General features: G+C 47.8%; 1 protein-coding gene across 1 annotated transcript in view; it reads left to right on the top strand.

The window, feature by feature from the left end:
* The window catches only part of LOC116953385 (mannosyl-oligosaccharide 1,2-alpha-mannosidase IA-like), an 88,901-nt gene that overhangs the window by 24,782 nt on the left and 39,725 nt on the right, over window positions 1–24,394 (top strand). The window contains exons 3-4 of the mRNA XM_032973533.2: window positions 10,464–10,582; window positions 12,477–12,557. Coding sequence (XP_032829424.1) covers window positions 10,464–10,582; window positions 12,477–12,557 — 200 coding nt within the window. The remainder of the gene's footprint in view (window positions 1–10,463; window positions 10,583–12,476; window positions 12,558–24,394) is intronic.

Raw genomic sequence — 24,394 nt, 5'->3', positions numbered from 1 at the left:
TTAGTACTGTAGACATCCGCACTGCGTACTGCACACGTGGCATCTACATGCGCGGTGTGCTGTTAACGGCTTGCTGCCGCACACCAACAATTCCGTGACACATTTGAATTGTGAACATATGCGGGTGAATGGGCGTTGTTTGAGATTTCATCTTTTTTTTTTGGCGCAGTCTGTTGCACATGACGATAACAGATACACCTTCCCCGTGCAAAAAAAAAAATCACAATTGCTGTTAACGCACCGACTTTGGATTTTAAATGATCCACGTGCAAGTAACCGCCACCACACATCGCGGGCCTCTTCCTTACTCGGTGCGTCCGAATAAAATCGCCAAATTCGGCGTCTCGTGTTTTGCCGCGTCGCATAAAAAAAACGCACGTCGATATTTCTTAACATTTGGCGGCTTAGTTCTCGGCAATGCATTATGTACGGTTTTAATCGGCGGGCTGCTTTTCCTGAGCCTCATTACCCTCGCGCACTGCTATCAGATTCCATCCTATCAACTTTCAACCGATCAACCGGGCGATGCACACTTGGGCTCACTGTACGTTAGGTATTCTGATCTCCGTGCTCTGTTAACACCCGAGCCGAAGTGTGCGTGGGTGCAGTCGCGCCCGTCCGTCCGCCGGCCCGCCTGCCCGCCCTCGAGGGCCTTAATAAACATTCTGATGTGGCAATTGGGCCTCAAAAGTGCGCAGTCGGAAAAGGCCCCCCCCCCACCCCGCCCCTTGTCGCCCATGATTATCTCTCGTCAATCGGGAACGACGCTCTCGTGGTCACGGGTGTGGGGAAAAGGGAGGGGGGGGGAAACAGAAGAGGTGATTTTAAAGGGTCTTTGAGTCCATTGGTGTCGTGTCCGGCCCCGTGAACCTAATTCATCGCCTCTGTTTTTTCCTGCTGATTTACACGTAGATGATGAGCGGCGCGACCGAGTTGATTTCGTTTGTCCCGCGCTGCTGCGCTCGCCGTGAAAAATGTGAAATGTATGCAGCGCGTGTCCCCGGTGTGGTAATTTGAGTCGGATCTCTTGCGTTGTTCATAAATTTAATGTTTTGAATTGGCGGGGAGGTTGTGCAGTCAACAAAACATTTCTCAGGCTGGGGGTTTCCCCCTGTGCCTCCAGCTTTCATTGATCTGGCAGTGTTCACAGGTTTGGAAATGATAAGCGCTCCCCATAAACACATCTGCAAGTAATTTGGGCTGATGAGATGCGTGCTATGCATTTGCAGTGCCGGGATAGATGCAATTAGCATGCGCAGCCTTGGGCACCAAGCGACTGCAATAGCCTAATACCTTGCATCTGATTTCGCATTTATTCTTCTTCTCTGCTTTAGAGTTGAAGCTTTTTGGCCAGCTACTTAGTCGCTGAAAATGTTTCTTGACCTTCAGCGTGTGTGTGTGTATGAATTCATAGGGAAGAGGAATCGTCGTGGTTAGCACACTGTACTCCGAATCCAGCGACCTGTGTTCAATTCCCGCTCGCAGCCAGCACAAGTGGCAAATATCGGAACTGGTCCTGGGCCTGCCCTCGGTCGACTCAGCCTCACATGAGTAGCTGGTGTGGTATTTAAACAGCACCACTGGGGATATAAAGGTAGCCCGGCGTGGTGCTGGCGCCACCCCACCCCCTCGTGTTCCGTGCCGGCCTTCATAGGTGCTCGATAAGAGCACTTGCCCCAACAGTCTGTTAAGGATTTTTTTTCTGTTTAGTTTGTTGTCCTTCCCCGCACCTCCGATTAGCACGGTCGGCTACATACAGTGTGAAGAAAAATCAACATGCACACAAGGCTATACGGGGCGGAGGGCGGCGGGGGATCTTTGTATTTGTGTGAATTTTTAAAGTGTATACCTTTTATGTTACCTCCTGTTCCATACACACACAGATTCTTCTGCCTCGTGTGACCACAGCCCCATGGTGACAGTCTATTACCCCTGCCGCCTTCACGTAGCCAGTCACCCCTCCGTATTGAGATTATAGCTATGCGGTGGTGGGCGGAAGAGCAGGATTATCTCTCTGAATATGCCTCGGCACCTATTGCTGTAAATTGCTTAACCCACGCATCAGCGATCGCCTGCGGTCAGGTATCGAAAGTCAACCGTGCACAAGGCAGCGTCCGCGCGAATTTGTCTTTGTAGCTGCCCACCCAAGGCTATTTGTCGCTGGGCTTTCGTAGGCCCCCAGACGCGTTAGGTTGCATTCGTGAAGCTCGTGCCTGACGGTGGCCTCTAAATCTAATGTCGAGATTTGTGGGGAGCACGGGGGGAGGGGATGCACTGTTGTCCTTCATTGGGACAAACGGAGAGAGTGAAATGACGAACAGGGTTAAAAACGGCTTACTGGGCCATGTGGCCGTAAGAATTACACATCCTATTGGGCCCCCTTGCAGAGCGGTTGCTAAGCCTACATGAAATGAAATGAGCAGCCGACATGCTTGACTTATAAGGAGCCAAGGTGAAATGCAGTGCATTTCTATTTTCAAGTGATAACATACATTCATATAGGGCTTATATTTAAGTTAATTTTATAACGTTTTATGTAAATTATTATCCTTATATATGTCTGTCTGCACGGCTTAACATTATATATATACGAATAAACATCCATTCTCAATTCACAAGTGGACGATGGCCTGCCCGTGGTATGGTGGTCATGATGTTTTTTTTTGACCATACTTCACCCTGCTGGTCAGTGCTGGTTGGTGAAAGCGAGGGAGTGGGGGAGGGAAGCCATGACTAGTCCTGATATCACTCGCTAAGAATGTTGTCCATGGTCTGTGATCGAACTCGGGGTCGCCGGGTTCACAGCAAAGTGCGTGGGCCACCGCAACCACCGCTCAACCCGACCTTACACAACAGTGCTTCGAGACCCCAAAAAATATACGGATGACAAAGTATAATTAAAATTGCAACTTGTAAGAATGTTTAACGTTACTGGTTGCAATTGACATTTTTGCTTTATTTGCCACCAGTGTCCATTGGTCTTAAAGTACTTTTTGTAAACTTTTTTGACCGAGCGTACAGTGGTACCTCGGTATACATTGTTAATTCGTTCCAGAAGGGTAGGACTTATACCGAAAGTGACGTATACCAAACGAGTTTTTCCCATAATAAATAAAGTGAAAGAAAATAATCCGTTCCAGAGTATAAGAAATTATATTTTATATGGCATATTATACATTAATGGGGTTGTATAACATAATTTAGACACTACTTATTATTACTAAAATGCATACATACATTCAAATAAATGCATACATAAATTAAATTTGTTTTAAATAATAATAAAATTTAACATCACTTTACATCGCTTTTCTCACTAACCTTCTAAGGACCCATCTTGAATGAATTCGCAACATATTCACGTTAAAAAGGCAAAAAACACCACGTGGAAATTCACAGAGTTACAGCAAGGGTTGTGCACTGAACGAGATCTACTGTACAGGCAGGCTGAGGTGCAGTGCTTTGCTTCGGTCGTGAACGGGGTCTACGCGGGTACGCGGTGACTCATCCCGACCCATACAAGTTCTAGCAAGCGCGTCGTATCCCAAGCAAGACGACGTATCCCAAGACATTTTTTTCCTCGTTAAAACACGTGTACCAAATTCGACGTATTCCAAAGCGGTCGTATACCCGAGGTATGACTGTATTGGTAAATCGAGTTCTTGAAGTGGTTTCCGGTCCCTACGTATGAAGCCATCGCTCGACCTTGACATTGGCGTTCATCAGTGGCCGGTGTATGTCTGGCCAAGCATTCACCATTTTGACTCGAGAGCGCCAGCCCTTCACACAAGGGGCCATCTCACAGTCAAGAGTCCCTTAAAGGTTGCTGTATATAAACCATAAACATTAATTTAGTTTGCCTTCACTTGAAAAAATCTTAATTGAATTCTACTCTGAAGGCAATACTTTTCAAATCAATTAGTGGTGCTTAGCCTGAAGATGGGTTTCATTTCACTGGTTTGGACAAACTTGCATGAGTGCTTTAAAGCTTTCGTGACTGCAGGGATTCATATTCTTGGTTCTTTCGGTAAAGTCACGTCAGGTGATGATTGCTTGTGTTGCAGTCGAAACGTCGTGAGAATTTAATTGTTTTATATTTTTATTATTTTATTGTTTCCCTTCTACGTGACTTTACCGAAAGAACCAAGAATATATTTGCATGAGTGCGTTTACTTATCTCATTAGGAACGATGCCGGTTATGTGTGTGTTTGGGGGGGGGGGGGGTAAATAAATATATAATTAAAAATATCTCTCTCTTGCCCTGCTACTCCACGTACATTCACTCGGCCAAGATTTTAGTATCTCTCATCCGGGTGAAATTGCTGCTTTAAAAGCATGGCAAACCACTGAGAAGACAATAATGGCTTGCTTATATCTGAGGCAGCCGAGCGAGCAGAGTGGATATTTTATCGATCCGGCCTCAACTCTCGGACGTCTGAGCCTCAGATTTACGTCTGGCCTGCCGCGCACCGGACCTGCGCCGCCGGCCGCTTCCCCACACTCTGCCTGCGGATTTATCGCATGCCGAGCGACTCTGCCGGATTAGCCCCCCCGACCCCCATGGCCCCCCCCCCCACCCCCTTTTGCTCTCTGGGTGTGCGCACGGAGAGCACCTTTCAAGAGAAGCGCAACGAGTGTGCCGCTGTTCGGACCGAAAAGGGCAACACGGTGGGGATATGTTAACTCCCTCGCCTGGTCTACTGGATGTTATGGGTTTGATCCCGACCCTGGCGCCTGCTGTATATTTGGAGTTTGCATGTCTCCCTCTCCCCGTGGTCGCGTGGATTTTTCTCCAGGTCCTGTAGTTTTTCCCTCCACATTTATAAACAAGCATTGAGAGCATTTGGCTGCGTTACATTTCCGCATGATAAGCCACTTTGTTGAACTCTCATGTTTGGCCAGGTCGCGTCTGAAAATAAGCTATACAGCTTAGTGGGCCTTGCCTCTTAAAATAAAAGAAAGATTTATAAATAGTTGAAAGGAAGGCGCTTCCGTTGTTTACCGTCGTCCGTTAGCGCACACCTGTCAACCCATACGGCTTGCCCATATTCTTGTACAGCCTTATTGCTCATTTAGCACCTTTCGCTCAAAGTCACGGGCAAGTTTCGATTATTTAGATATTTTTTTCCCTGTGTTACTTTCATGTCCATACGGCGTACAGCCGTTTCAATACGGGCAGCATGTTTTTTAATTATTTTGTTTGAGGTCCCCCCCCCCCCCCTTGTGATGGGACTTTGTAGGATGAACGTTGAGATTTATAAGGGGCACGGGGTGACCAATACGGTCTGGATTGGTCTGTAATAAGGTAGGCACTGATAAGGGGTTGACAGGCATGTTTAGCACGTGTTTTTTTTCTACTTGCGCCGTCGTATTTAACTACGTTTTTAAAGTACATATGAGTTGACGTGGGCAAACAAACAACAGCAAGCGCCTTCTGTATTGCAGAGCCCGTGATTTGGTCCTGAATTCACTAACGAGCTGTTTATGTTGACGCAAGGCCACGTGTGCTTTTTCTAGTTAGGTTTTTTTTATCAGCCCGGCGGAAGTAGCCTCTTCTCGAGCTCGCAATGGGCAAATGCCTCGTGCTTGTCTCGCATTTCATAATGCCAGGCTTGTGCTTTCAAATTATTTTCTTTCTCCTCGCTATTGATGCAGCCTCGCTGATGTCACCGTTTCAGGTCACCCAACCCACCCTTAGGAGGCACGGGTGCATGTCTCGGACCGCACACACACATTTCCGAGGCTTTTTAAATTTTTTGTTCTGGCGAAAAAGAAAAAGTGGCTTGGACAGCACGATGGAACCCCCGCACCCCGTGGTTTAGCTCAAAGTGCCGCCAAGTGCATTTCACGCTCTCTTGTAAAGTGCACACATTTGCAAAGTGTCCCTCTGCATAAGAAGTTGCACTTGGGAATGGCACTAAATTTGAAGTGCTTTCTCACGGCGTGGTTTATTGAAAGCTCTATTGGTTTTCTTGTGCAATATAGTTTCTTTTTTGTTGCTTTGTTCAAGTTCTTGTGTAATTATGCTGTTGAGTAAAACTAATAAACAGCACCTGTCAAAGGACCACGACCGTTATTTGTTGCTGCCACTTCAGAGAGGTGAAATGCACTTAATTTTCAAATGATGATGTTTTTTTCCACATCGCATCGTCGTTAACTTTGCACAGTGTTTGCGTTTTATACATTGCTTTTTAAATATTCCAATAATTTAAATGGTTTTATACATATTGCTAAAATGTTACCCCAATTCTGCGATCGGCATCATATCAGTGGGTTGTGGAACACGGTAGTTTGGCCGAAAAGTATAAAAGTTTCCTTTAGACTTCTTGATTGTTCTGAATGGCCTACCACTCAAAATAAGGCTGTTTAATGAGGGCTTTTCTGAAAGGCTAAAGAAGCGTGTGGAGGATGTGAAGGAGTTTAAGAAGCCTTATTGCTCATTTAGCACCTTTCACTCAAAGTCACGGTCAAGTTTAGATTGTTTAGATTCTTGCCTGCGTATAACTTTCCACGCGATAAGCCGCTTTGTTCAGCTGTCATTTGTGGCCATGTCGCTTCTGAAAAAAAGCAAATAGTTCAGTGGGCTTCACCTGCGAAGGTAAACAGAGTTTAGTTTTATTTGTATATATATTTTTTGCTTTTTCCTTTTTCTATACTTTGCACTGCTATCGTGTTTTTTTTGCTGTTTGTTGCTGTAACGTTCTGACCTGCTCCTCCTGGACATCTGTGAAAAAGGGCTTTATAGCTCATCTGATTCCTCCGGTGTAAATAAATATTCAGATTCCGAAGTCGCTGGCATAACCATCAGTCCACAACTTGCCGAGTGTTTTTTTGCGAGCCTGGTCTCACGCTTGAGGGGCAAGACCCACGCTCGCTGGCCTTTCCAGACAGACTTCTGCAGTTGTTGCCTTTGGACGATAAGCAGCCGCAGCGGCAGCTGCGGTTGTCCTTCGACTCTAGACACCAACGTCCTTGCTTGGGGGGAGGTGGCGGTGGGTGGGGGAAGTGGGGGAGGGGAGCGTGCCTCATTCCTTCACAGTCCAGGTGGAGACCAACCGTCCACTAAAGGTGGGCGCTTGGGCATCGTGGGTCAGGGCTTACAGGCTCACGTTTCAACACGGCGCCTTAGAGCCAGGCTCGCGAAGTCAACAAGACTGCCTCGAGGACGCGACCCATCGCCTCGATCCAGCGGGGAAGTTTGCTTTGGACCGAGGACGCACGTGACCGGCGAAAATCTCCTGCGTTCTCGGGGAAGAAGCCTTTTTACTCGGGGTGGCTGCGTTTATCTCCCAAGCACTGTGGAGTATTCAGAGCAGTGCGAATCTTCGGCTCTTTCCTAAAAAAAGGACCTCTTGAACGTGGTGTTACCGCAGAGCCATTCGGCCAACGGTGCAACCTGGAAACTGGCTCACGTTGGCGGACCTTAAAGACGTATTATTCGGCTATTCTGGTTTATCCGCAGCATTGACGCTCCCCCGGATATATATCAGGAAGCGTCAGCGGGGGGGGGACTCTTTCCTGTTCTCGGCTCCGTGAGTGTTCACTAAGGTCCCTGCCATGCTTAGAGTGGCCAGCACATTTCCCTCCTTGATGACCATGAACTGAATTGGGCATCATCCAGGGCAAAGTGGTCAAGGCCACATGGCAAAGACTTTTCATTTTGAAGAAGGGCATTGCTGAGTGGTAAATTAACAGACTTTCTACCCCCCCCGGAACAATTACATCCCATTTAGCGTTGTCAATCGCACGAATCTCAGTCTCGCGTTTCCCGTAGAGTAAACGTTGGCAATGCTCCGTGGCATCGCTCAGGCTCTTTCCTAACACGAGTGCTGTTTTTGCCGTTCCACCTCGGCGGTGGAAGTTTTGTCAGGTGCGCGCTCATCCTCCCTTGGCCCGGCCACTCGGTCGTCGGCCAGTTGACGTGGTTGCAGTTGACTGCCGTGAAGAGAACCGTCGTTCACTTCCATCCGAGCTTTTTCTTTGTAGAGGGGTGTTTGTTGAGCAGGATGCGTCCCGCGGCCGTCGACACTCGCCCGCCAGTTCCTCGTCCTGCTCCCGCGAAGGGAAAATGCGTCGTTTTGTGGATGTTGTCGTCATTGTCGTCGTCCTCGTCGTTGCTGAGCGATGGGAGCGGGAAGGTCACGTGACAGGGGTGCCCTATACTGGCCGGCCTGGCGTTTACCGCCGTGGGACGGGGCTAACCGCCTGGAATGTCAATGGCCTGTGTAGGCCCTGACACCGACTCTCGGGAAAAAAAAAACTAGCTTGAGAATATCGTTAATTGGAAGGTGATTAATTAGAGGGCTCCGACGTGGGTTTGGTGGGAGAATGAATGTTGTTGTTCATGTGGCTCGTGTCTTGTGACTCGCATGCCCGGGAGCAGAACTGTCACACTGTAAGCCGGAACGCAATTTTTTTTACAAATCTCGTGTCTCGTCATATTCCCAGTGTTAGCTTATTGTCCCGTTCAATCTGCATACCACCGCCACTTCCTCAGGCGGCAATTCACTTGTGCTGTTCTTGGTATCGGCCTGTGACTTGTGCTGTTAGATGCTATGCGTGGAACCGCATCGAGAGCTTGCGGTTTCGTTTGACGTATGTTGGCCATTCCATTCTCGATACAGGGTTGGCTCTCTTTGACGACACTGAGGCAGGGCCTCATGAAACTAAAAACCCACTGAGCATGAACTGGGGAAAACCATGATAAAAAAAAAGATGATGCAGTTAAAGTGTTGACAAAGCCATCTGGTTTTTTTTTTCGTTGTACAATGAACGTTTTTGCCAGTCGAGAAATACGAAAAGCGTGTGTTTCGCGTCTTGGAGGCTGGAAGCGCACCCGTGCTCTTGGGCACGTGTTACCCGGCTCCGGGCTGAGGTGACCTCTTGACTAGAATGGCCGCAGCTCGAGTGCCCCATCAGCGGGTCTCGCACGCGTCTCGTGACGAAACCCAGCGCACCGTCGTGGCACTGCTGCGGCCAGTAAAAAGTGAGCCATTTTGGTACGTCACTATTCCTCTACCTGTCATTCTTCCTAGACACCTTCCGACAAAATAACTATTGTGAAACCAATGAAAAAAATTCTAGCATTTTTTTTGTTTGAGACGGCCTATTATTTTTTTTATTACACTAAAGAGCCGAAACGCCACATTGACGATGAATAAAAATCCCACTTTAATTTCACGTGCGCTTTAGCTTTGCACTGTAACAACGCATAGCCAGGCGCAGCAATTAGATTTTCCACGCGTAAGCACCAGACGGAGGAGACGCTTCCCCCAACTTTGCAGCGGTGCAGACCGCGAAAGCGCCCACCCGCATTAGACGGAGTGTTTTATTGTGCGGCGGCAAAATGTTTTATTGATTCCGAATGCAACACTTGAGCAATCTTGCGGCCATCTGGTTCAGCAACTCAGAAAGAGCTTTGACTCGCCCTCATTGACCGAAGAGTTTCTTCAGAGCAACTGCGACGGTGTACATCCTGTCGGGTCGCGGCCGTCCGCGTTCGTTTTTTTTTTTGGGGGGGGGGGGGGGGCACATTCGACTTTGTGTGCCTCTCGTCTTCCCTTGGCTAACGTGCGAAGCCGAAAGAAGTTCCAACGTACACTTATTTCAGGCGCTTCCGCTGAGAAGCCCCTGCGGCCACACGTTTCGATTTCGGGACAAGTTTTGCGCAAGCCGGCTGCCGCGTCGTATCGAGGGCCCGCGCGCGACGCCCGCTGCTCCCGCGTCGAGCGGCGTCATGAGCCCGAGTGTCTCCGTATCGGCTCGTCACGCAAATTGCTCTTGACAATGAGGGCTGACACCGCTGTTAAAGGTGTCTCTCGTGGTGGTGTCTGATGGCGGCTGGCACTGGAAGAAAGGTTGCGTAACAGGAGCGACCAGCGGCTCACGGTTCAAAAATGCTAATGGTGTTCGCCCCGCGTGTCATTAGGAACTTCTCAAATATTAATGTGCGCATAAGTATGCACGAAAGAAATCTTTTTCTGAAAGATAATTTTTCCGTAAAACTTGCTTTTTACCTTTTTACTGTCAACCCTCCCTGACCTCCAATCGCCTCCCCCCCCCCACATCCCACGTTTCCGCAAACACTCCTTCCTCATGGTTAGTAAGGAAGTGCTGGAGACTCATTAAAGTGATACGAGCAGAGGTTGGTGGCTGATGTGACGCTCTCTTAGCGCGCTGCGCTGCCAACATGGCAATTCCCGCTCACGGCCATCAACACCAGGGATGATTATCTGAACCGGTCCTGGCCCTCCCTGAGGGTGACTCGGCATCAAATGAGTACCTGGTGCTGCGTGCAAACATCGCCACTGTGGAGCCAAAGGCGGCCGGGGCATGGTGCTGGCCACCCACCCCCTTGGTATGCCGCGCCGGCCTTCGTAGGTGTTCGCTAACAGCACTTGCCCCAACAGTCTGCTAAGGCTTATCAAGGGGATGTTTGTCTTGTTTGCGCATTAATTTGCAGGCAACACACAAATGGGAGCCACGATCGTCGATGCCCTGGACACGTTGTACATCATGGAGCTACACGACGAGTTCCAGGAGGCCAAGGAATGGGTGGAGAAGAACCTCAACTTTAATGTGGTATGACCATCCCCACCACCACCACCACCACCCCCTCCCGCCCAACATTTTCTGTCACGATGGTTGATGCCTTTTAGTCACACGAGTACATTGTTCCAAGTGCCGTGGTGATTCTCACCACAGGCTTGTGTCCATATGTGCCTTTGTCTTGCGCATCTTGCGTGTGCGATATAATGGAACGGATTTTATGGCGGGTCGGACCTTAAATGACATGTTGCCCTAGTCAGTTAAACAGATATACAGAGATTTGGTGTATGTGTTTGTAAAGCATGTTTTTAAGGTTAAAGAACAAAGGTGTAATAAAAAGTGAAAGTACAACTCTGCAATTGCCTGCTCATGACACTGCTGGTAGAAGGGCCTCCGTTGGCGGATGCTCCGGAGGGTATTTGGCCTATTCTTCAATGCTGGCCAGGTGTCTTGGAAGCGGTGGGGGGGGGGGGGGTGGGAGTACCCATTCATCCTGCTGGGCGGATAGAATCAGGGGCGGGGGGGGGGGCATTTAAGAAATCATGTCCAACGTTTCATATGGCAACATCTGGATTGCAAGTGCTATGTGCAGACCATTACACCGTGGCAGCATCACAACGACGAAGGTGTTCTTGGTTTTCGACAGGCAACACCTCCTGTCTATCTGCTTGCACCTGAACTGAGGATTTGTAGCCGTTAACCAGTGCCAGTGTGGGGGCAATTTGCGGTGTTTATCGTAACGCGGTGCTCATTTAATACTCGTGGCACCTCTATCCCCACTGAACCTGTTGTCGGAAGTGTGTATTCGGGGATTGGGCTATGCCACCGTGTGTTTGGAACGGTCAGACGCATGGGTGATTTAGTTTTTTTACGCTGCAAATGAAATGCAATGAAGTCTCGTCTACTGTGGGTGTTTGGAGGATTGAGTACAGGTGAAAGGGTCGCGCGTTCTTGGGTATGCCGTTTAACCCTGTTTGTAAGTGTCGTGCTAAAACTCATTAAAACCAAGTCGCTGCTGATTAATTAATGTGTTGTGCTGCAACACAACTTGATAAATGGGTTTTAAAAGGGAGCTAAAAAAATGATTTACAAAGAAACACGGTGTAAGCTCATTGCTCATATCACCGTAAATCATATTGTTAACAAAGTAAACATTCTCTGTCCATAATATGAACAGATAATCAAAACATGTACACACGTTATATTCGTGAATGCATCAATGCATAAAACAAATTCTGTATTTGATTTGCATTAGCCAAAGTACACACGTGGTACATTTAGAAGCGTAATATTACTTGGTCAGGTTTATCGTTGTTCACAAGGGAGAGAGAAATCTATAACATTTGTAAGAGATGAAAGAAAGTGTTTAATATTTGTATCATGGCAGCATGCGTGTGAGTGTGTGCGCGCTTGTTGTTAGCCAACCAGTCCTGTAAATAATGCATAATTCATATAAAGCAGTGCTTGACACTTTGCAGCATTTGTTCCTGCAAACAAACGTTGGACAAGCCATCAAGTGAAAACTGCAGCATTGCGTATCTTTGAATAGCTTGTAAAACCATACCATATATATATCACTTGTTTATACTTGTTATAAGATGGATTTCATTTTCTTTGGTTCTTTGGGTAAAGTCACGTAGATAGAGAATAATGAAATAAAAAAAATATAATATAATAAAAACCCAAAACTCACGACAGTTTTTTTCCCCGCCTGTGTTGCGATCGAAACGTCCTGAGTTTTTGGTTTTCATTAATTTATTATAATTTTTATTTTATTCCTTTCCATCTATGTTACTTTACCGAAAGAACCAAAGAATAATAATTCCTGCGGTCACGAAAGTTTTAAGTCAAAATTTATTTTATTATTTGTTGTTTTTTTCTCTCTCTCTCTCTCGCCCCTTCTCCCTCTCTTCCTCCAAAACCTCAGAATGCAGAGGTGTCCGTGTTTGAAGTGAACATCAGGTTTGTGGGAGGACTGCTTGCGGCATATTACCTGTCCGGGGAAGAGGTGGGTGGCACACGAGTATGACAATTGCATGCCTGTCAACCGCTGTCTAGCGCTCTGCAATAATTGTGTTGGATAGATCGAATTGGACAAGTGGATTTATGTCTACACCCCCCCCCCCCCCCCAGCGCTTCATATTTTACTAAAATCATATGGGGAAACCTGTTCATGAAAACCGGCTCCGTGCCCTTTTCTCGAACACTTTACCAATGGAAGGTTTAAAGAAGTTAACGGCATAATCATCCGTCTGTCCATCTGTTCTCGCCATCCATCTGCAACGTGGGCTCACGGTAACCTTGTCAGGATGGTGCAATGCAACTCAAATTCATAATTTACTGCTGTGTTGCTTATTGGGGACTTGCCTGAGAGAAAACTGGCCATGCTGATCAGATGGTTGCCCAAAACTATTGAAGGCGCTAACCAGCTACCCGTCAGCTTTCGTACCAATAATAATAAAACATACCCTCGGGGTCAAACATGCGTTGAAAAAACATTACAGATCCGTGGATATGCACACTTATTATCCTTTTCTTATGCACACCGAACAATGAACGACGGAGCTTAATGATGAGTAAACACATCTTTTAATTTCATTAATTGTCTCTATCCACGTTAACCACTTGTGGGCGCCCTTAAAATATAAACACAACATCCGACGTTACAGTTCGCACGCATCCTAACTATACAGACCGTGGGATTTCAGAGGATCGGCCGTTCTTTTAAAAAAACCTGAGGGGTGGGAAAAGAGAGAGGGGGTGTGGTGTGTTTGGGTGTGGGAGTACGAGTGGCTGACAAAGAGCAAAGTAGAGAGCTGTGCCCGTTGGTGGAGGGGCGGGGATCTCATCCCGTTAACGAGGCGCGTGTCCCCGTTGGAGCGAATGTTTGTTGTACGTCGCCGACTCCGTGGGGAGCGCCACGCACCGGCGCGGACGGTCGGCCCGAGACGAGCGCCGTGCCGCTCGGGGCCTTCGCTCCTCCGTCGAGTTGCGTATCCGCAACGCGTGCATGCTGCACGTTTCTCGCAAACCCGCATGTGGGTTGGATATTTTTTTTGCGCCGGTGCACCCCCTCCCCTCCCCCCCCCCCCCCCCTGTTTTTTATACAAGTCGGTTTCTCGTAGTTGCGTTGAAAGCGAGCGTCGGGAACGCAAAGGTATTCGGCGTTTTGCATCTCTCCTCGCCTGCAGGTTTAATGTAGGCTAACAGCCTCCGCTCCCCCGCGACGCTTCAACGCGCAAACCCAGGGGTTTGCCCATTTACGTCGCTCTTAGGAACGGACGAATGGCACGTTGTCGTGGAAGGGGGCGGAGCCGCGTTTAAAAATGCCTGGTGTGGCGAACAAGTGCGTGGAGGTCTTTTTTCCCCCCCCCCTCTGAATGAGTCATTGTTTTTGACAACGGCTGCTCGTACATTCTCAATGCTGCGGCATCGCAATAATTGCGTGTTTTTGCAAAAGGTGCCCAAAGGAGCCAATTTTGAGTCGGGCAGACGTAAACCGTCACATTGTTACAGCAATCAAATACTGAGATAGCAATTATCACAATTACACTTGGTATCAGCCCTGTTCTTGCATATGAGACGCTTTGGCGTGGTCCAAGGTTGAATACCTTTGCGTTGTCGTCTGTGCTATTTGCTTCCACGAGCGTCGAAACTAACAGGCCGTGTCATCATGCTCCCCTTGTCGATACCCACAAAACGTTGGGAAGCGGACACTTCCAGGGGCAATGAGGAGGGAGCGTGGCGGTGACTCTTCCCCCACATCGTGCGTCGGCAGTTGCGTCGTCGATCCATCCTCAGTGGCGTTAGCCTCAACCTAGGGGAGGCCCCAGGACTGGTTCAGATAATTGTCACCGGTATTGGCCATGAACGGGAATTGAACTCGGGTGGCTGGGTTTGGTGCGTGGCACGCTAACCGCTATGTTACCGCTCCCTTACCGCTCCCCCTTTCCAACAAAAAACCAAGCACACGTAGCATCATTTAGCTCTTTATTTATATTTTAATGACACCAACGTTTAGCAATTGCGTTTTGAATAATGCCCCGCGCCGATTATTTCTGCGCATCTCTTTGCGACGCCGAGTGAAAGCGTGGGCGATATCAATATTGTCCCTCTTGGTTATTTTTGTGGGGACCTCGCACGCATCTCGTTTTTCTTTTCCTATGCCCCATTTTATTTGATGGTGCCGGCTTGGGATTATTTCCCCCCCCCCCCCTGGGCCGTCCATTAATCATTTACGGAACCGGCTGCACATTTTGTGTACACGTGCGCTCTTAATGAGATGCCCGCCCGCGCAAGGCGAGAGCCGGTGTGCGCTCCCCCCTCCTCTTTGCCTGCCTGTCATCTCGCGTGAACAGCGTGGGTGTAAGTGTCCATTCAAATCCCTCCGGCTCTTCTCCAGCCCGTCTCGATTCCTTTTCTAAATTTGCGCCCGTGATTTACCTTCAGTGGGCGTCCGCTGTGGGTTATACGGCGGCGGCGGGCGGCTGAGTCTCTTGTTTGCACGCGTGCACGTATTTGCGAATGGGGTTTGTTTTGTTAAACGCCTCGGCCATGTCCCCGCCACCTGCCGATGCGTATATATATCAGTTGACCGCCGTTTTTTTTTCTATAGATGCGGACGAAGAGATTTTTCTGAAATGTGTTTTGTTGACGAAGTTTTTCATTCATTTAGTTCATCAGCAGTTTTGGTCCATCCACTGCTGGATGACGAAGGCCTCCCGAAGCCATCCTCCTGGATGCGTTCCACTGCATGGCTCTGCCACTTTCGTTATTATTCTTGACCATCGGCAGTTCGGGTGCTCACCCTAATCCCCACAACGTGACCACATTTCTCCGTTTCTCTTACCATTAAACTGGCTTCCAGTCTTGAAGCGAGGAGAGGAGTTTAATTCTACGAGTTTTTAAAGTCTTGCATGGGCTGACACCACCATAAATGCACGAGTTAATTAATCCGTACACCCCCCTCAAGGTCGTTAAGATCTACAAACGCCGCCCTTCTGTGCGCACCTCGATCTCGGCTGCGTTCCTGGGGCGAGCAGGCACTTGCTGTGTCTGCGACACCGGTTGTAGAATTCTCTACCATTGGCAATTCGTTTATTCGATAATTTGAATACTTTTAAGTCTCGTCTTGAAACCACATCTTCTTACGTCAGTTAATTCTCTTGAGCTTCTGTGTCTCCTGGCCTTTCCTTATTCTTACAAGGCGCCTTGAGACATTAGTGGAAGGCGCCTTGCAGATAAATGTACATTTAAATTTTTATTGAAGTATACTGCCCAAACTTTGTTGTTTTTCTGCACAGTGTGGATGGTATATAATATTTAACACGTTCCTTTTTCTGCCCCACAATGTAATGCCACAAGCGTGCTCTTCTCCACGCTCAGTGATTGTAATTTAAGTACGGGACTGCTTGTGACAATTTAATTGTGAAGGCAATCGCGCTATTTGGCACTGCGCTTTAGGATACATGGCATGTCGGTCGTGTGGCTTGATAGAAAAATTCCGACGTGTCAAATCGTTTTTCCACCCATTTTACCGCGTTACATTTTAGAATCGATACGTTATTACATTTCAGTGTTCACACTCGTGACACGACAGAAACTCCTCATCGTGCCACATTTGTGCACGTGCGACAATTAAAATTTCTCCGGCACCTGCTGATATGGCCATATGCTGTGAATGTAGTACAATACATCGAATATAATTCATAAGCTTAACTCATGGCCAGATGGCCAATGACAAGTCATCCAAAGAAAATCTATTGTTGTGGTTAACGTGCTTACATATGGCTCAGTTTTTATTTTCAACTTGCAGTATGTACCTGTGCTTTGGAAGCCGTGGATTGACTGATTCATATGCTATTGCAAGAATTGAAAGAGCAATTGGGCCGGTCTAATGGATATATTCGGCCTCCCCTTCAGGGAATTGACAGCTCGATAGAATTTGAATAAACATTCCAAGCCCGACGTCTTAAAAAGCATATTTCCCCTTCTTCACTTTCCCTGCAATTTGAATCATAACTGGGCGGTGGATGTGTATTGTTTAATAACAGACAGGCGGCTCATTTATATGTGTTCCTCGTCCGGAAGGGTTTCACAAAGTGCTTTTAAGTCACCACGGATTAGAGTTCACGTCATTATTTTGTCTTTTCATTATGTTGCAAAAAACTCTTTCCAGGCAGCCTTTACCTCCACCCCCTCCTTTAATTGCATTATTTTGTTGTCTGCATAATAGTTAAGTTAGCACATGGCTGTTCTGAGAGGTGGTTTTGTCTTCGCATGTTCTCGCCTGCTTGGAGCCATGCAGACAACGCTGCCGCGCGCTTTCACGTGCGTCGGATCGCGCGCGGACGTTCTGAGTGCACTCGACCTCAGAACGTTCTGACGAATCGCCCTAAACAATTCCAACTTGACAAGGTCACTGCACATTGCCTTCTTTAACATACTTCCGCGGCTCTTCCGCGAAGAGGCGCAGGTGTTAGCAATCCACCGTTTTTTTTCTTCGTCTTATAAATGGGAGCCGGAGCAATGAGATGAGTGCATGCGTAGGCGTGAGATGGATGGTAGGAGCACTGCAAAGTGAGGGATGGTGGGCTGATGATCATGTAAAATTATATATACCGTCTACTTGCACTTGACACGTGGATTGCACCAGTTCCTTACTGCCAAATCATATTGTGACGGTATCGTCAGTTTTTTTGTGGCGGTCTGTTTGCAAGCGGACGCTTGGGACATTTGTGAATGGCCGTGGTAATGAATGACATTCGAGCGAGAGGGTAATGTTCTCGGCGTGCGTCTCGTGAATCTTGTCCGAGAGCCGGACGCGTTAATTCGGAGGGCGCTTTTCCTCGAGTCATTTTGTATCATTTGAAACCACTTTTACATTTTTTTCCCCAATATACAAAAATTGTCCCCCTATATCAGCATTAAATATCCCTCTGCTGATCTGCAATGCTGCTATCAGTAACCCCACCCGTGCTCCGCACCCCCTACCTGCTGTTCTGTGTTCGTCATTAGGTACCATGCGGTCTCTACATTGGTGTGTGTGCAGGGGGAAGTCGAGCAAAGCCAACAAGAAAACGAAATCACCGTGCTCCGAAGTTATAATTTATAAATAATTTGGAACGTAAGCATCCTAAACGAGCGGCGGTGTGTCTGGACCAGGGGTGGCCAACCTGTAACGGATGCATGAGCCACAAAGTACCCTTGAGTACTTGAGTTCTGGTGTGTGTATACAGTAAACCCAATATTCCGAAATATGTACAATGGTTCTCCCCAGTGCCTCCTGCCCCAATAATAATACAAAAATATCTACATTTGATTTCCAAAAATTATTTTCCAAAAACGTAACACTTATCATCAGTAACCAGCACTGCAGGCGAAGGAGGAGGATGTGGTAGGTTCCATGCTTTGGACAAGGTCAAGTCCAAAGCAACAGGATCTGCACTAAAGCTTAACAATGCACGCCGCCACTAGACTGAGTCATTGTTTTGACCGTGGCGCGCGGCGTCCTTCCACGTGTATGCCGAAATTGGGCCATTCAGTTCGTCAATTCTGCTTGTGGCAAATTACTAATCTGCATTATATGCCGAAAGTGCAGCCGTGCCGAATTATCCCCAATTAGGAATTAACAAATACCGAAATAATGAAGTTTTACTGCATATGATTAATATCGTGCAACTTATTGTACAACTTTAATTCGTTATTCTTTGCTACTGTGATAGTGCGTCCTATTCATATTCTTAGCTCTTTCGGTAAAGTCACGTTGAAGGGTTTATTTAAAGAGCCGCGTGCAGCCCGGGAGACGCCATTTGGCCACTGCTGGCCTGGCTAAGGCAGGGAACAGCCTTGTTTTTGTGTCTTTCTCGTGAGTCACGGGCAACAGCCCGGCCATCACCTACCTCCGGCACGGACTTTTTTGTTGCTGTGGCTAGGAGCATAAACCATCACCCAAACTCCGGTCATCCTCGCAGCGGCGGCTTTTGGCTCGCCGTCGAACAAAGACGGTCACCGCATTGCGCCCTTTCTGATGCGCTTCCGCTGGCCATAGCTGACCGTGCTCATCGGAGTTGCAGGGGAACGACAACAAACTCAACCACAAAAAGCAGTTCTAAAGAAATGCATTTTCAGTTTGGATTTAAAAGTGCATAGCTCCAGTGGCTCCCTAATATCGGCAGGGAGAGCGTTCCAGACGGCCCCAGAAGCGCATCTGAAAGCGCCGCGCGATGCGGCGACCGTCTTTGTTCGACGGTGAGCCATAAGCCGCCGCTACGAGGATGACCGGAGTTTGGTTGATGTTTTATGCTCCTTTGTACGCGTGTGATGCGTTTACCGGCCCCTGTGTCTGGGAAGGCGTGATGGATGTTCAGTTATTGGTGTCGATTTTTTTCTGCTGCCCTCCTTAAATAGAGACGGGGTGACAGCCTTTGCTGAAGTTTTGTAACAACCTTGTTTTCTCCCTAAACATAAGCATCCTAAAATATATATATCCTCAAGCAGAAGTTTAGTGCTGGATACAACCACATTTGCCAACGTGATTTGTAATTTTTATCCTTAACCGTGTATCGATAGTTCAATTTGAATGTGCAATTTTATTGAGCGACTGTGTGCTGTTGTCTTGTTGTGGTCTGAGACTTGTTATTGTTTTTCTGCCTTGCACAAGTTTGCACTTAGTGTTGAAAAATCGGTAGGAATTTATATACTTTTGCAATGTGCTTTTCCAATTTATTTAATTTCATCTGTTTCTTTTTAACTTGCTTCACGTTTCCTATACTTTGCACTCCTATCGTGTTTTTATTGTTTGTTGTAACGTTCTTACTCCGTGCCCCTTACTGGCTATCGGTGAACAAGAGCTTCGCAGCTCATCGGATTCCTCCTGCAGTCTAAATACAGATTCTGATTCTGTTTGGTTGTTGCGAAGACTGAAACATTCGCACGAGTCGTCGAACGATGGTAGAAAATAAAAGTCGAGATCTTTGCCATTCAGACCTCCAGACGCAAGCCTGCGTAATTGACGGCAATGCTCTCGAAGCAGCGGAATAATTTGTCTACCCGGGTTCTTCGCAGACCACTGATGGACGATGTAGACCTGACGTCATGTGCTGGATCGGCCTGGCGTCAGGGATAATGAATTGTCTAAACCGCATTCGGTCCCAGAAACGGTTAAGTCTGGGCACCAAATTGAGAGTGCCAGTGCTGTTTTTTTTTCAGTTTTGTTGTTATACGGTTGGTGTGGCAGTCTCGACATTGCTTCAAGCTGATTTTAACACGTGATGCCAAAGGCGCCTTCTTAGCATCCGATAGTTGGACTTTGTCAGAAACGTCACCGTTGAATCTGCGACCGGTCTCCTAGCGATCGAGAGCTTAGTTCGAGGGTGAAGGCTGTGTCACTTTGTGCAACCGCCGCCTCTGTCGTCTGGATGTCAACTCCAGAAAATTGTGCAACTTAAGTTGACAGTCAACGTTCGAAGTGGAATTTGACCCTCGAAGGAACAGCGCCGCTCCCGGTGGTTGCCGCCCTCCCCCCCCCACCACCATGATCCATGGATCAAACAAATCACTCGAGACGCCAGTGTAAGGCAGCAAGGGCAGTTAGTGCGAATCCTGTCGCAAGAGTTCGCACGTTGGGCGCAACGGGCCTCCGCCGGCTATGCGGTGATGGGTGAATGAATTCTGATTCGACGGAGCTCGTTCGCCACTTCCGTCCGGAGACGGGAGCGCCGCCGCGTAGGCGCGGACTCCTGAGCAGCGTGTGCGCCTGGCTCTTGCCCGAAGCAAGAGCCGCAAAACTACCGCCTGGAGTCCCGCGGCTGACATTCACCACCGTTACCGTAAAAAAAAAAACCGCGTCCGCGACGCGGTCAAGGCGGAATGGTTAAGGCGGAATGACGGCAGCGAAGAGCGAAGTGTCAGGCCCGTGGGTAGCGAGCCTGCCTGGCGGGGTTGTAAATGCAAGCAGGCGTGCGTGCGACCACGTCATCGGAGCAGAGGTGAATAATGGCCAGGGTGTAAGCCAGTGTCCTCGAAAATGACACGTACATCTGTTCTCGGCGTGGTGTTGCTGCTGCTTTATAAAGCAACAGATCACAAACCATTTGGGGCAGACTTTGCGGTAACTGCACTTTCGCTCTGGGTTTGCAATGGTTACCTCAAATATACATAGCATAATGACAAACTATTAAAGGAATCTTGACCTTGGCTGCTATAAAAGCGATGAAATTATCGGGTTGATTGTGTTTTTTTTATTGTGTTGCAGAGAATTGTGTATTTTTTAGGTATTGATACGGAAGCAGCTGATCCAACAAAAAGGCAGCATGACATTCCCGTCGAGAACTTTTAAAAAGATATACCAATGTATGGCCTACGTATCTTAGTGAGGGTCAGCATGCGCTCGATGTCATCGGATCTCAGAAACTCGAGCAGGCTTTGAGCCTGGATGACGCTTGGCTGGGGCAACCACTGTGCATAGCACACGTGTTATAGGCTGCTGCAGTGGTCGTACCGTGTTGGCAGCGCAGGGCAGTGAAGCAACATTCTGTTGTTCCGCTCTGCAGTGCTTCCACGTCAATCCTTGCCACCTTTAATAACCAGCACTGACCAGAATGATGAGAAAGGCTGTCATCCAGCTGTGGGCTGACCAAACGTCCCGTGCACGTACTTACACGCAAAAGGTGGACGTTGGCACCAAACAGCGTTGGTCAACTGTGTTTGGGCAACGTCACTTTATTGGCCAAGTCCAAAGATCCGTAGGGTGTATAAATGGCACTAACATAAAAAGATTGCTCGGTCACGTGCATTCATTCACTTCTGAGAAAGTGGCGGCCGGGGCTGTAAAAAGTTTCTCTCACCTTGAGGCTGCATCTTCACCTGCCCCCTTTTGTTCCTGTTGAGGCAAAGGTGCGCTATCTTCATTATGTGTTGCAAATTCACGTTATTTTACTTTTGGATTATACAGGGTGCTTCAAAAGATGTTGACACTTATATGGGACCATCGTTTTTCATGGAAAAAGAACGGATAATACACTGCAACATGATAACAAAATGTAATGTTAATCGCTTCAAAAAGTCACAATCTCCACTTGTTCGCCATCGTTGTCAACACGTGCCTGGAATCTTCTCCAGGTGGTCTCCAGAGCCCGGAGGCAGCACATTTCTCGTGGTATTGTTGCAAATTCTCAGAAGCGTTAACATCTATTGTCGCCCGTCAATGCTTATTGATTTTGCAATTATTAGGATGCACGCAAAAAGCAAATAATATAATGTAGATTTTAAACAACTTTTATACATCTGGCTCTTGACTTTCAGATCCTACGGCCCTTGATTATGTGACCAGCTGTGGGGGGGGGGGGTTGAAACCTGTGCCCTGCCAATCCCTTCCCATTTGGATGGACTTAAAAGTGGGGGAGCAAAAGAATAACTGCTTTGATAACATCGTTATTAACCAATGTCACACTTTTGGACGCGGTGACAGCTAGTGGTGAGTGGAGTCGCTGTGTCCCGAGGAGGAAACAATGCTTTAACTGTGTTAGATTTTAATTCAGTGCTGTGCTAAGGGATGATATTGATTCGGCCACATTATGTTTCATCCAATCATTGCATTAATTAAATGCAGCCCTCTGAGATTTTCTGCCTTGGCTGCACATTTTGAACAGTGGGGGCGGGGAGGGAGGGACGTCTGTCTACGTGCTGCCCAATCCTCGATGGTTATCCCTCACAGGCCGGTAAACTAATTAAAAGCTAATAAAGGATGATCACTACTCATCACTCCCCCTGATTAGTTTGATTTACTGCCATTTCTTTAGCCCCTAAGTTAGAGGGTTTAATGCGCAACTGTCAACAGAATTTGTGATAGGTAAGCCACCATCGGTTCACAATGTTACTGCGATGCCATGCGTGGCCCGCTGGGATGCCATGCGTGGCCCGCTGGGATGCCATGCGTGGCCCACTGGGATGCCATGCGTGGCCCGCTGGGATGCCATGCGTGGCCCACTGGGATGCCATGCGTGGCCCACTGGGATGCCATGCATTGCCTGCTGGGATGCCATGCGTGGCCCGCTGGGATGCCATGCGTGGCCCTCTGGGATGCCATGCGTGGCCCGCTGGGATGCCATTCGTGGGTCGCTGGGATGCCATGCGTGGCCCGCTGGGATGCCATGCGTGGCCCTCTGGGATGCCATGCGTGGCCCTCTGGGATGCCATGCGTGGCCCTCTGAGATGCCATGCGTGGCCCTCTGGGATGCCATGCGTGGCCCGTTGGGATGTCATGCGTGGCCCGCTGGGATGCCATGCGTGGCCCTCTGGGATGCCATGCGTGGTCCTCTGGGATGCAATGCGTGGCCCACTGGGATGCAATGCGTGGCCCACTGGGATGCAATGCGTGCAGATAACGGCGTGGATCGAGGGAGAAGCTGCCCGGGTCCCAAAACGTTTAATTAATTCTGCTTGACCTGCGAGTGTTTGTTGCTCCATACAACGTAGAGTTGTTGGCGTTGTTTCTACAAGACCCCCCCCCCCCCGCTTGCCTGAGAGGTTATTACATTTTTTGTAAACAGGCTGCAGTCATGGCTGGAACAGGAGTGTGTAATGAATAATGGGCTTAATTTGAGGATTTTAGACGCAATTTTCCCTGGATTGCGGTTGTGTAGGGGCTCTTTTGGATGTTTCCAGAGTGATACCAAAAGTTGACCCTGAAACCGTAATTCGTCACAACATGGACAAATTGGACACTTTGAAATGACGTTTTTTTTTCGCGGTATGGACATTTCTTACGTAATTTTGCGGAGGGTTTAACACGTAGGCTTTTGTGACCAATATCCATAATCTAGGTTTTTTTGGGTTGGATTGCGTAAACATGAATGTGTCGTCAAACCCGCCACCACCCAACACAGCCAATTTAGTAAGGTTTGTCACGTAAACAAAACATGCCAATTCGGATATCCATTGTGATTTATATGCTTTCATTAACCCGCCCCCACCCCCCGGCCTTCGCGCCTGATTTACTCACAAGTGACGCAATAACATATTTCCCTCTATTTAAGAAATAAACAGAAGGATTTCTCCTCAAATCTGGATGTCGCCTGATGATGCTAGTTGTAATTACTGGCGAAACGTACTCGAATTGCAAATGTTTTGGGTTTAGTCTCCAACACAACCGGTGTGCTGTACTAGTAACGAATTGGCACGTTTTGTTCTTGGAGGATTGATGTTTTCGAGCCGTTTATTTATTTTTAGAATCATACTTGCAAGGACCAGCGTCGTCAGCAAGCTTGTCCAAATTATTAGGTCAGCATGATGGAGTAGGGCCAATGCCGTCTGGCCTGCAGGCAAAGAGCAGGCCAAATCCATTTCAGCACAGCTGAATGGCAAGCCACACTTGAGAATGGAGTAACGGTTTATATGAAGCTGATTATAAGCGCGTGGCTCTGCTTGGAGATTAGTTTTCGTGCTCTTAATACTTTCTCCCCAGCAGCAGCAGCTGTTAATGTTTGACAAATTACTCTTAGGACTTGTGAATCTTATAACCAGGCACAGTTCAGGAATGTCTCTGTCTTGGTGTCATCAGTTAACATGTTAAGAATGTCTTTCCTTCTCACATGCAATTATTCTATCCTCTATGGATAGCAACACCTCTTAAGCAACACCATCCAGATATTGAACGAAGCCACAATAACAGCTACATGGGACACATTTTGTGCTGCTGCCTTATCCGATAACATACAGGCTAAAATTGCTAAGAGGACAACCTTTATCGAGATAGGATGTCAAAAATCAAATTGATTTGGTGGATGAGCCTTTTGTGTATCAATGAAGAAAACCGACTGGCTTTATTGTTGACTTTTCTGAACA

The sequence above is a fragment of the Petromyzon marinus genome, chromosome 51, assembly GCF_048934315.1.
Source record: "Petromyzon marinus isolate PM22_M1 ecotype Great Lakes invasive population chromosome 51, UKy_Petmar_22M1.pri1.0, whole genome shotgun sequence".
Lineage (NCBI taxonomy): Eukaryota > Metazoa > Chordata > Hyperoartia > Petromyzontiformes > Petromyzontidae > Petromyzon > Petromyzon marinus.
The sequence above is the reverse complement of the archived record's forward strand: the minus strand, read 5'-3'. Positions and strand labels throughout refer to the sequence as shown.